This window comes from Thermothielavioides terrestris, chromosome 3 (genome assembly GCF_000226115.1).
Source record: "Thermothielavioides terrestris NRRL 8126 chromosome 3, complete sequence".
Taxonomy (NCBI): domain Eukaryota; kingdom Fungi; phylum Ascomycota; class Sordariomycetes; order Sordariales; family Chaetomiaceae; genus Thermothielavioides; species Thermothielavioides terrestris.
The window spans coordinates 591,063-602,770 of record NC_016459.1 but is presented as its reverse complement, the minus strand read 5'-3'; the positions used below and the strand labels follow the sequence as shown (position 1 = coordinate 602,770).

Below are 11,708 nucleotides of genomic sequence, written 5' to 3'. Positions count from 1 at the left end.
TTGATTCCCTTAAGACCGAGTCGGAGCCGAGAAGACAGGAATTAAGATCCTGAAGTTTACTGATACACGCGTGAAGCCCCACATGCTTGCGTAAGCTGAATGAACCATCCAACTTGAACCAAACAGTTCACGTAAATCAGCGCGCCAATGAGTTTATTCTCTGCCCGAATAATCCACTTCCATCTCACTCACCTCGACACCACCATCACCACCCCCGCTCCCACACCCCTCGCAATGCGCCTCCCCGCCCGCATCCTCCACGAGCTGGGCCTGGCCACCATGTGGCGGGCCCCGCGCGACGTCAAGCTGCTGTGCGCGCAGCGGTTCGTGCGCCTGTTCGCCTACGGCGGGTCGACGCTGATCCTCGCGAGCTACCTGTCGGCCGTGGGCATCGCCGACGACTGGATCGGCCTGTTCATGACGCTGACGCTGGCCGGCGACGTCGTCATCAGCTTCCTGCTGACGCTCTTCGCCGACGCCGTGGGCCGCCGCGCCGTCCTGGCCCTCGGCGCCGTGCTCATGGCCGCCAGCGGCGTCGTGTTTGCCCTGTCCGGGAATTACTGGGTCTTGCTGGCCGCGGCTGTGGTGGGCGTCATCAGTCCGAGGTGAGTGTGTGTGTGTTCCTTTTTGGCTATTGCGCGTGCGAAGGCCAGCGCCATTAATGCTGTCTCCCTGGCGTCCAGTGGAAATGAGATCGGCCCGTTCCGCGCCGTGGAGGAGTCTACCGTCGCGCATCTGACGCCGCGCGAGCTGCTGCCCGATGTCTTCGCGTGGTATGCGCTGCTCGGGTCGGCCGGCACGGCTCTGGGCCAGCTGGTCTGCGGCTGGGCTATGACCTCGCTGCAGGCGCTGCACGGGTGGGAGTTCGTTGCGTCCTGCCGCGTCGTCTTCTTCGCCTACAGCGCCGTCGGCGTGGTCAAGTTGTCCCTGACCTTGGCCCTGAGCCGCGACGTTGAGGCGGCCAAGAAAGACGAGGCGCGGCAGCCGCAGCCACAACAGGCACAACCACCGCAGAACGACGAGACACGCCCCCTACTGGCAGACGCCGCCGCCCCTCAGCAGCGCGAGCAGCCGCCCGCACAGAAGAAGCAGGGCCTGTTCGCCTCGCTCGACAAGGATCTCTGGTCCCTAGTGATCCGCCTGTTCATCCTCTTCGGGGTCGACTCGTTTGCCTCGGGCCTGGCATCGCCCACCTGGATGACGTACTACTTCCGACGCAAGTTCAGCCTGCCCGAGGGCCAGCTGGGCAGCATTTTCTTCGTCACCAGCACCATCGCCGCGGCCTCCGTGCTGGTCGCGTCCTCCATCGCCAAGCGCATCGGCAATGTCAAGGTAAAGCCCAGCCCCCCCCCCCCCCCCCCCACACCAAAACCCCCCTCCCCGTCTTGGTTCACCTCCCTATATCGCTACATAGCAACGCAACACACTAACCCCGGATGACAAACACAGACAATGGTCTTCACGCACCTGCCCTCCTCGTTGACGCTCACCCTGCTCCCGCTACCCTCGCATCTGCCGCTGGCGCTGACCCTGCTCATCCTGCGCGCCTGCACGCAGAACATGGACGTGGCGCCGCGCACGGCCTTCCTGGCGGCGGCGCTGCCGGCCGCGCAGCGCACCGCCGTCATGGGCGCCGTCAACGTGGTCAAGACCACGGCGCAGAGCCTGGGCCCGCTGCTGACGGGCGTGCTGGCGGGGCGCGGCCGGTTCGGGCTCGCCTTCGGCCTGGCTGGCTCGCTCAAGGTCGTGTACGACCTCGGCATGCTGGTCAGCTTCGCGGGGACGGAGAAGAGGAGGGCGGTTGCCGGGGAAGGGGGGAGGAGGAGGGCGGTGGTGGGGGAAGGGGAGGAGCGGGAGGGGGATGAAGAGGGGGGCCGGTGATCTGAGCTGGTTGAATAGCGGAGGGGTGTCTGCACAAGGCCGTTTACTTCGTTACATAGATGCTTCACCCCCCTGGTGAGTTGTCCATGACATGGTAGTCAGGTGGGAGAGGAGGGGTGCCCGATGTTGCCCCTCAAAGCAACGCCACCCCTTTCCTCATGGCCCTGCCCTGCATAACTGGTCTGAGCCATGTAGTCCACTCTCCGATAGCGTCTCTCACAGAACAGACCCAACAGGGATCAGTACCAATAGCCGCTCTCATCATCCTCGGAACCTGACCCATGAAAGATCAACGCAGCTGGATTCCATGCCAAAGCCAGGCAAGCGGGCCAAGTGAGAGGCGCCCGCCCACGACCCCGGGGCGAGGCAACCTCCCGGACTCTGCCAGTCGTTCCCTCCTTCAGAGGGCACCAGTTACAATACATCAAATCTATTCCCCTCCCAATGCAGCGCAACAGCCCAGGTAAGCATCCGTCCGCCCCCAACCCGAGCCAGTAGCTAAGAGAGCAGTAGTCTATGCCCACCCGCATGCAGAGAGTTGTCCGTGTGCCGGCCCCCGAGGCACATCATCCATCGTCATGATCAATTGGACGCTCCCGCTCCAGCTCCATGCAAGTGAAAAATCAGAAGGAAAACGGGGCAGGGGAACAAGGAAATCGGAAGCCATCGCTAGCGAAAAAAAAAGCACCATCCCCAACCGCAGCAACCCCCCGAGAAGCCGCAAAGGGGTAGGTAGCGTTAGTGCGCCGGGATATGATCCTCAACAGCGCTCAGCGCCGCGAGGTTGACCTCGCCCATGCTCAGCACGCCGCCGCTGGTCGTGCCCGTGCCACTCCCCCCGACCCCAGCCAGGAGCGCCACGCACTCGATGACGTCCTCAGGGTCGAGCAGGTGCCAGCGGGCGAGGGTGACCTTGGTGCTCGCGCCGACCGTAACGGTGAAGCAGTCGTCGGCCTCGACCTCGGCGGCTCCTGCGGCGGCGGCGGCGGCGGCGGCGGGGCCCGAGCCCTGGCCGGCCGCCGGCTGGCTCAGCCCGTTCAGCGCGCGGAACATGTCCTCGTCGGTGAAGTCGTCGCCCATGCAGAGGACAAAGCCGAGCTTGTTGGGGCTGCTGCTGTCGTTGTTGCCGTCTTTGGTCCCGTCGCCGCCCTCGCCGGGGCTCGACGCGGCGAGGGCGCGCAGCTCGGCGTTGTAGGTGGTGACGAGCCGCTTGGCGATCTCGCCCTTGTTGATGAATGTCGGGCGCACCTCGAGGTTGGCCTTGCCGGTCATGACTTCGACGTCCCACTTGCGGCCGACGGTGGTCTCGAGCTCCTTGCGGCACTGGTGCGACATGTGGACGCCCTGCTCGGGGTCGGCCAGGCGGTAATGCCACGTCAGCGCGCACCGCTTCTGCTCGATGAAGGAGCCTACACACGGCGACCGGTTAGTTGGATGCGATGCGCGGGGGAGCAATCAGATATGTAAAGGGAGGAGAAAAAAACAAAAAAAAAACCTACCTGGCACCTTGTCGGTGTACTTCTGGAACACCTCGAGCACCTCCTTCTGCCAGCCCATGTCGAGCTTATCGGCGAGGTTCTCCCATTCCGTCGCGCCGGGGTGCCTCATGAAACTGCCGTGCTCCGCACTGAAACCGAGCTCGGTGATGTGGCCGAGGTGCTGCATCAGGAAATCCTGGTCGCGGCCCGAAATGATCCAGACGGCATTGTCGCGGTCAGCGGCCAGGGCCTTCAGGCTGGTGATGACGCGCTCCGACGGGATTGCCGCGCTGGGCTCTCGGACGATGGGGGTCAGGGTGCCGTCGTAGTCGAACATGAACAGGCGCTTCTTGGCGGCGCGGTACTTGCGGAGCAGCGCCGACCGGTCGAGCAGCGGCGTGGCCGCGACGTTCTTCCTGCTGCCGAGCACCGCCACCAGCCGGCGCAGGAAGCCGGCAATCCAGTACTGCACGTTCTTGCTGGTGACGTGCGCGAGCAGGCTCTGCTGCATGGCCTCGCGCTTTTCCTGGGGCATCGTGAGCGCGTTGTTGATCTGCCTGGCGACGCCAGTCAGATCCCACGGGTTGATGTGAATGGCGTCCTTGAGCGAGCCGGCCGTGCCGCTGAACTCGGACAGGATCAGGGGCCCGGCCGACTGGCGCTGGCAGATTACGTATTCGAGCGACGTGGTGTTCATGCCGTCTCGCACCGACGTAATGAGGCCGATGTCGGCAGCGCGCAGCAGCGCGAAGTACTCGTCCTGGCTGATGTACTGCGGGAAGTGCAGCACGGGCGAGAAGCCGATGGACCCATAGGCGCCGTTGATCTTCATGACCAGCTCGTTGACGCGGCTCGAGATTTTATTCTCGGGGTCCTCTTTCTCCTCTTCGATGCTGGTCGGCGACGTCACCTGGATCAGCACCACCTTGTCGCGCCACTCGGGATACAGCTGGAGGAAGCGCTCGAACGCCATGAGCTTCTGCGCGACGCCGCGGACGCTGTCCAGACGGTCCCGGCCGGCGATGATCTTCTTGTTGGCGTACATGGTCTTGAGCGCCGCGAACTTCTCGTTGACCGAGTCGGTCCAGGCCAGGCGGGCGACCTTGGTGGCGTCGATGCCGATGGGGAATACGCCAACTTCGACGCGCGAGCCGTAGGCGTCGACGCCCGAGCCGTCCGAGGGGAAGCCCAGGATGCGGGTGCAGCAGCTGGCGAAGTGGCGCGAGTAGCTGTAGCTCTGGAAGCCGATCAGGTTGGCGCCCAGCACGCCCTCCAGCACCTCCTTGCGGCGCGGCAGGCACCGGAAGTATTCGCTGCTGGGGAAGGGCGAGTGCAGGTAGAAGGCGATGTACATGTGTGGGGCGCGCTGACGCAGCATGCTTGGGAGCAGCATCAGGGCGTAGTCGTGCACCATGACGACGTCGCCGGGCTTGTAGACCTCGAGAATCTTGTTGGCGAATTTCTGGTTCATGCGGTAGTAGTCGGCCCAATGCACGCGCTCCCGGCGCCCGTCGCTCGGCTCGGGCAGCTTGTAGTGGAAGAGGGTATAGAGGTCGTGCTCGGCGTAGCGCCTCCATCGGGCCTGGTCCTTCAGCTTGATGCCGTCCTCGCGTCCGTCGGCATCGTCGGCGAGCCAGACTGGGATGGTCTTGATCTTCTTGTTATGCGAGAGCTGGCGCTCGAGCCGCTGCATGTCCTCCTTGGGAATCCACAGGCCGTCGGCCGCGGGCGGCGTCGGCGGGGCCTTGGAGGGGTCGAGCGGGATCGGCTTGGAGAGCGCATTGAGCGAGCTGAGGTGTACTGTCGTGAAGGGCGGGGTGTTCGGAGGCGACAGCTCGCTGGGTGTCTCGATCTCGCCCGTCCATGCGACGACCGTGTGGTTCCAGGGCGCCTCGTCGGACGAAAGGTACGAGAAGGCGTCGAAAAGGGCCGACTGGCCGCGACGCGGATTCAATTCCTGCAGGGACACGATGACATCAGCCCCACCCCACCATCCCACGGCTTGGCAATTCAATGGCCCATGTGCTAATTACGGTCCGCCCATTGCACGGCGCATTGAGGGGGGGGGAGGGGGGGGGAAGAGGCGGCGATGAAACTGCGGGAAATAGCATGAGAAGAATGGGGAATTGGCGGATTGACGAGGGAATAAACACAGCAGGCACATACCCAGTCGGCGCCCTTGCGGTATGTTAACGAGTGCGGGATATTGAAGGTAGCCGAGATGATGTTCCCGGTGAGTGCCAGATCCGGGCTGATAGCTCGAATGTCGGACATTGACGCTTGGGGAACACTGGAACCACTGCTGGGGGGATTGGGCCCGCTCTCGCCCATGGCGGCGACGCTCACGCGCCGCAGATAGTCGGTTCCTTCCTGCGCGCCAGTCGCAATTTTGTTTAGGAATGACTGGCCCTCGCGGTTTGTCGAGCCCGGAATGGGCGACGCGGCGAGAGCATGCTCGACGTCGTGGCGCGAGAAGTAGCCCTCCTCGAATCGCTCAGTGCCGGCAGCGCCCTCTGACTTGTTGCTCAATTCCACTTCGTAGGCCTCGCGGGTGATTCCCGGTGTTACGGGCACATCGATGACGGAAGGACGCAGGTTCGGCGGCAGAGAGGACTCAGTGCGGTTCACGACCCCAGGGCGCACCTCGCTGGTCCCGGAAGCCGAAGTGGAAGCGGCCTCTACCTGGTGGACGCTGTTGGGCGCGTCCGCATTGGGGTCCATGGTGGCGATGGTGCGTGAGACGCTGTGCGAGGTCGGAAATGGAGAAGGGATCAAGGAGAGTAGGAACCGCGCCGGTGACCGACGCAAAAGGAATCGCGAGATAAATAAAGCGCCCGGTCAGGTCTGGTCCGGTCAAGAATCCACGAACAACGTCAGCGGGGCAGCGTGCAGCAGCGGGAACATTCACAGGCCGGGCACGGCCAACTTGGCAAGCTCCCAGCGATTGCGGGCCAGACCTTGTGTGTTCTTGCAGGGATCGATTGGCTGCCTGCAAGGGGAGGATTGGAGGGGGACCGGGGGGTTTCTCCACAGTACCTTAGCTGGTGTGCTCCGAATAGAAGGCCGAGAGAATGGCGGGGCTCAAACTTGAAGAGCGCACCCCCCTGCCGGGCAGCTTGTTCAATCTCGCCTTTTGTCCCGCGTCGTTGTCCGCCCTGCTCAAGTTGGAGGTTGCTGCTTTGCTCCTTGCCGGACCGCAGGGAAAAGATCGCTCGATTCGACCGGTTAAGTTACTCCCAATTCTGTCCCGGCGCGTTGCAACGCGGGGCAAGAAATCGAAGGTGGGGTGCCCTCATGGCGGGGCAGCATTCAGCAGGCTTACCAGGCAGGCAGCTTGGGGCAGCTTGGAAACGCATACGGCAGAGCATGTCCCAGCACCACCAAAACTCATCTGCGATGCCCAGGATCAACTGAAACTCTACAAGAAAATGGTTGACAGATTGATTAATACACATATCGTCCCGAGGAAACTACTGATACTTCGCATTTTTCTCACAGTTTTTTGGCTCTTTCGGCACCAGAACAGCCGCAAGCCGACCCCTGCCCAAGTGCCGGCGGAATGGCGGGCCTTCGAGTGTGGGCTAGAATCAGATCGATCTCAAATTCCTGGTCGTGGCATTCTGACCTCGCTCAAAAGCATCTGCATACAAAGGACTGCCCCAAGCTCCTTTGCCTCTGGTTGACGATGCCTGAACGACGAGCCGAGTTGAGCAGTTGAGCTTGGCCGCGTTGAAGCAGCGAGATGCAAGCAAGCAACCTCGACAGCGAAGTGACACCCCTTGCGCCATTTTCAACCCTTGAGTCTCGTCTCGCCGTTGCTCCTCGCTTGTCGCTGGGTTGCTGCCCGACCTGCCGCACTTCCAACTTGACCTGGCGAATTCGGCCGCATTCCCCCGATGGCAGCCGGCGGCGCCCGAAGCAGCCATTTGCTGCCGCTGCAGCTGCACGTCAGAGCCCCTACACATGGCTAGATGCTGCAACCCGACTGGCCCTGCGCGATGCAGTGCGACGCTGAGCCGCTGTGTCGCAAGACGCTTGCAAATTATCACTCTGCTTTCCTCGTCGCTCCATCTCATTTGCAATAGCAACACTTGAATGGCAAAATGGCTGCTAAAGAGCTGCACGACAGGCAAGGTACATAGTACCTATCACCGTGGCAGCCTCCAAGACCCGGTCTTCTTGATTCAATCAAACTGGAGGGCAGATGTCAGTCTCACCAGAGAAACACTCACCGTCTGCTCAATTGGATACGCAGTTAAAACATGTAGTGTGCAATGGAATCAAACTCGCAAAACGCCAACACTCTCGTCTGTTTCAGAAATAATTCGCCCGTACCTAGGTACTTTTGCTTTACCTCACCAGGCCATCTAACCACCTCCTGAAAACCAAACACCGTCCTACCGTCTCACCTTTACCCAGTACCAGAACAAACCATTAGAAAAGTCTCACTACAAGCCAGCCTCTACCCAATCATTTAGTATACTCATCGAGCACCCATTTCCCACTGTTCAGCGCGTCCCATCGCCAGTTCGTCCTCTTCGGACAGCCGCATAGAGAGGGCGGCATCGCGACCATGCGTCTGCACTACGTTCGTGCAACGTGGAAGTCCAAAGCTCCAACCCTGTACGGGGAGATTGGAATCATTGTATTTCGCAACGCCCTCTTTACGATGAAATTCCGGTGGAAAGCTGAAGTAGACACTCCGCAGGCCTACCTGCTCCATCCACGCCGTGCATCGCAAGGCGCGAACCATCACGCCCTCGCGCACTCCATCACAAAGGTTGGATCGCCCTCCCGAGCACTCGCATGATATCCCATCACGCTCAACCCCGCCGCAGCCGCCAGATCCTTGAGCATGGCCTCATCTCTGAGCTTGCCGCCGAGATTCAGCATGAACAGGTCCACGTTGCAGTTCTCCGGCGTTGGGACATCCAGCCGTCTCGCTTCTATGACGAGGACCCGGGCCTTGGGATTGTCGGCGGGAAGTGCCTCGGCCAGGCGCCGGAGAATCCCAACAGCGAGCTGATCCGGGTAGTCGAGCAGGATCCGGCGCAGAATGTAGACAAGTGCGCCTAAAAGAATGAAAGTAAGCCGCCGCAACCACCCGAGAACACACTATCCGGCAGTTGCAATCCCTCACCTTTCACGGGCTGCTCCTCGTGGAAATCATGCTCCATCATCCTGACCCCCTCCAACCTGCCATCCCTGCGCGCCACCTCCCTCGCCTCCTCGATCACCTCCCTCCGGTCCTGCAGCACGCACTGGCCCGGCTGCAGCCCGCGCACATCCCTCAGCAGATCCCGCAGCAACTGGCCCAGCCCACCGCCCACGTCAACCACCACCGGCGCCGGGCCCTGTTGCACCCCCTGCGCCTGCGCCTGCGCCTGCACGCCGACCCACGAAAAATCATACACAGCCCGCGGCCCGACAACGGCGGTATCGCCCGCGACGATCTCGCGCGCGCGCATGCAGCGCGTGAACAGCGCCGCGTAGGCCGGGTGCAGCGCCTTGACCTCCCAGGGCGGCAGGTCGGGGCGGCCCCAGGCGAAGGCGAACGGGGTGGGCGCGAGGCCGGGCGGCTCGCGGCGGCCGTGGGCGGCGAAGTAGGCGGGCCAGTGCGCGCAGGGCTTCATGCCGTTGCCGACGGCGACGGCGGCGAGGGCGGAGACCGGGTGCGCCGTGCGGAAGAGCGGCGAGATGCGCGAGTGCCGCAGCGTGTGCGGCGTCGGGCCCGGAAGGAGCTTGCCTGTTGAGAGGAGCTGGGCGGAGATGCGGGCTGGGATTTTGGGGCGGGACGGTTGAGGGTTGTTCGTTAGCTGGGGAGATGATGGCAGAGGGAAGGGGGCGGGTTTGAACGGCATGAGGACGTACCAACGAGAGACTCTTGGGCGTCGAGAGCACGGGCGAGGTCGGCGATGGAGATGTGCCCTTCCAGCGGGATGTGGTCGAAGGCTTTCCAGTCGATGAAGATGTTCCATGCCGCGACGTCGGCCAGCTGAGAGGGTTAAGCGGTTTAGATTCGAAGATCGTGGGCAGACAGTTTAACTCGTACTGACCACAAACCAATCAGACTTGACGATGTCCAACGGCGGCGCCGTCTCAAGAGCGATCTTCCTCGCCGTCTCCGCGATGCTCCGCCGCAGTGCTTCCTCATTGGCGACTTCACTTGAATCACGTACGGCGGCGAGCATCTTAGCTTGCGCGAGCAGCTTCTCGGCAGCCGCAACCAAGTCGAAAGGTACAGCCATTGTAGGTGACGACTCTGTCGGAGCTGATTGCTGTGGCGCCAACTCAGGACGAGAGGGATGACGACGGTGGGAAGGCAGCTAATAATCTAACGCGAGCAGTTGCCCGGCAGGTGCAAGGCGGCAGTTACAACCCGCAAACCGCGCCATTTATCGCCCTATACTCACAAGCCTTGCGTCGGACATCCACGTCGGACGGAAGGTACGCCGTTGCATGCTCGTCTTTATCCATTTTCCACATTTTCGGCTTAATCCTCTGGCGCCGGAGAGCCGGAGCAGCGTGGGGAAATCGTCGACTTCCGACCGGTTGCAGACGTTCTCGCCAAGGGCTTCACCATTCCTTCAAGACATTAAGGTATGGCTATTGAACGCCACCGGTGCAGCCATTGAAACGGGTAGCGGCTTGGGTGAACGTGGCGAAGACTTGAACGCCCTGAATCGAAGGTCCGCGCTGTCCGGCACTCACCTACTGGCTGCAACCCTCAACGGCTGTCCGAGTCCGGAACTAATCTAAGGTAGCCAGGTTTTTCGAACTGCGCTGACGAATGCATGAGTTTCCGGTTCGTCGTGAAACCAGCAGGGAGTTGATGCGGACTTTCAACTTTCGATTTTTGTGTTTCCGGTCTGGGGTGTGTAAGTGGACAGCCAGCGGTTGCAAGATTTGTGGAGTGGCACAACCGGCACTGCAGTGACGTCAACAGCCAGGCAGTCAGGAACATTTGCTCCAGGGAACTGGAGAACTGACGACGGTGATCTGTGAAGGCACCCTGCTTTATATATGCAGGAGACGCCTAGCCATGCACGGAAGCAAATCGACCAGATGTCGATTTCCAGGCCCTTCTACAGCGCCGAAGTCGATCACGTCTCGCCAACGGCGCTTGCAAACTAACACAGCAATCATTCACACTCCATGTCCCTCCCTCTCTTCCGTCGAGCTTGCATCCCTTCGCTTGCCAAGCATCACCTTTCACACGCCGCAGCCCTCGGCCGCACTCTCACCACTTCGCGCGTCCTCTACAAAATGACCGAAGACAAGGGTGGCAACAAGCGCAGTGACGGCAACGAGCCGCACCAGCACCAGGCCGGCTCGACAACGCACCGCGAGGAAGACCAGTGGAAGTACCGGCCGCCCTACCGGATACACGAGCCGGGCGACCAGTTCGAGGTCAAGTGGAGGGGCAAGTGCCACTGCGGCGCGGTGCAGTACGAGCTCAGCCGCGAGAAGCCGCTGGCATCAAAGTACTGCCACTGCACGACCTGTCAGCGGATGCACGGGGTACGCAACTGTCTTCGCTGGAGGAGGTGGACATCTCCGCGCACAGCACGGTAATTAACTCCTGACTCCTGCTGCGGGCTCCCTTCCAGTGGGCCGCCATCTTCCACAAGACGGACGTCAACTTCACCCGCGGCCACCACGACCTCGGCTGGTACGATCCGACGGCCAGGTCGACGACGCACCACCTGCCGTGCAAGGTGCAGTGCGCCTACTGCCGCACGCCCGTCATGGACGAGGGCCGCAACATGATCCTGCTGTTCCCCACGCTGATCGAGGGCATCAACACGCCCGCGGGCCGGGCGGCCTTCCAGCCGCAGTGCCACATGTTCTACCCGCAGCGCGTGGTCGACATCAGGGACGGGCTGCCCAAGTTCAAGGGCCTGTCTGACCAGAGTCCGCTGGTGGACGAGGAGACCGGGGAGGAGATCCCGGGGAGCGGGCCGAAGGAGGAGGAGGAGGGGAAATGAAGTGATTCGGATGGAGTGGGCCTCGATTCATTGTGGATAGCATAGAGACCAACGCTGACACCAACATGGACGTGCGTACTGCCTGTACCAGCTCAGTAGCCGAGGTCTCCCTCCAAATGTCACGCATGCAGCTCGACGGGGCTTCGGCGACGGGGCTCGTGGCGGGTGACCAACTGCGGAGACACCACACGATTCGGCTGGCCAAGAACACGAACCAGAAGCGGGACCGGAGCGTCTCCCCAGTGAGCGGGAGGAGGAATGCGTGCCTGGCCTGATTGAAAACTGGTTGTTACCATGCCCAGCGAGAATACTATAGCATGCCTAAACCTCTAGAAACGATGTAGTGCAGGTTGCTTATGAA

The 11,708-nt window shown here is 61.9% G+C and overlaps 4 protein-coding genes across 4 annotated transcripts; 2 read left to right on the top strand and 2 right to left on the bottom strand.

The window, feature by feature from the left end:
• Positions 1-83: 83 nt before the first annotated feature.
• THITE_2116448 (uncharacterized protein) lies at positions 84-2,001 on the top strand. Its single transcript, XM_003653840.1, has 3 exons — positions 84-605; positions 684-1,332; positions 1,450-2,001. Exons 1-3 carry the CDS (start codon positions 235-237, stop codon positions 1,879-1,881), a joined length of 1,452 nt encoding a protein of 483 aa, XP_003653888.1. The 5' UTR covers positions 84-234; the 3' UTR covers positions 1,882-2,001.
• Positions 2,002-2,515: 514 nt separating this feature from the next.
• On the bottom strand, positions 2,516-6,215 carry THITE_2116446 (glycosyltransferase family 20 protein). The gene is made up of 3 exons (XM_003653839.1): positions 5,526-6,215; positions 3,381-5,316; positions 2,516-3,290 (listed from the first exon to the last, which is right to left on the bottom strand). The coding sequence occupies exons 1-3, from the start codon at positions 6,078-6,080 to the stop codon at positions 2,620-2,622; spliced, it is 3,162 nt and encodes a 1,053-aa protein (XP_003653887.1). The 5' UTR covers positions 6,081-6,215; the 3' UTR covers positions 2,516-2,619.
• A 1,896-nt stretch (positions 6,216-8,111) lies between these two features.
• On the bottom strand, positions 8,112-9,607 carry THITE_53698 (uncharacterized protein; the record flags this gene model as incomplete). The annotated part of the gene is made up of 4 exons (XM_003653838.1): positions 8,112-8,474; positions 8,792-9,135; positions 9,231-9,354; positions 9,416-9,607. 4 exons carry the CDS (start codon positions 9,605-9,607, stop codon positions 8,112-8,114), a joined length of 1,023 nt encoding a protein of 340 aa, XP_003653886.1.
• Positions 9,608-10,625: 1,018 nt separating this feature from the next.
• On the top strand, positions 10,626-11,347 carry THITE_53841 (uncharacterized protein; the record flags this gene model as incomplete). The annotated part of the gene is made up of 2 exons (XM_003653837.1): positions 10,626-10,880; positions 10,970-11,347. 2 exons carry the CDS (start codon positions 10,626-10,628, stop codon positions 11,345-11,347), a joined length of 633 nt encoding a protein of 210 aa, XP_003653885.1.
• Positions 11,348-11,708: the final 361 nt, after the last annotated feature.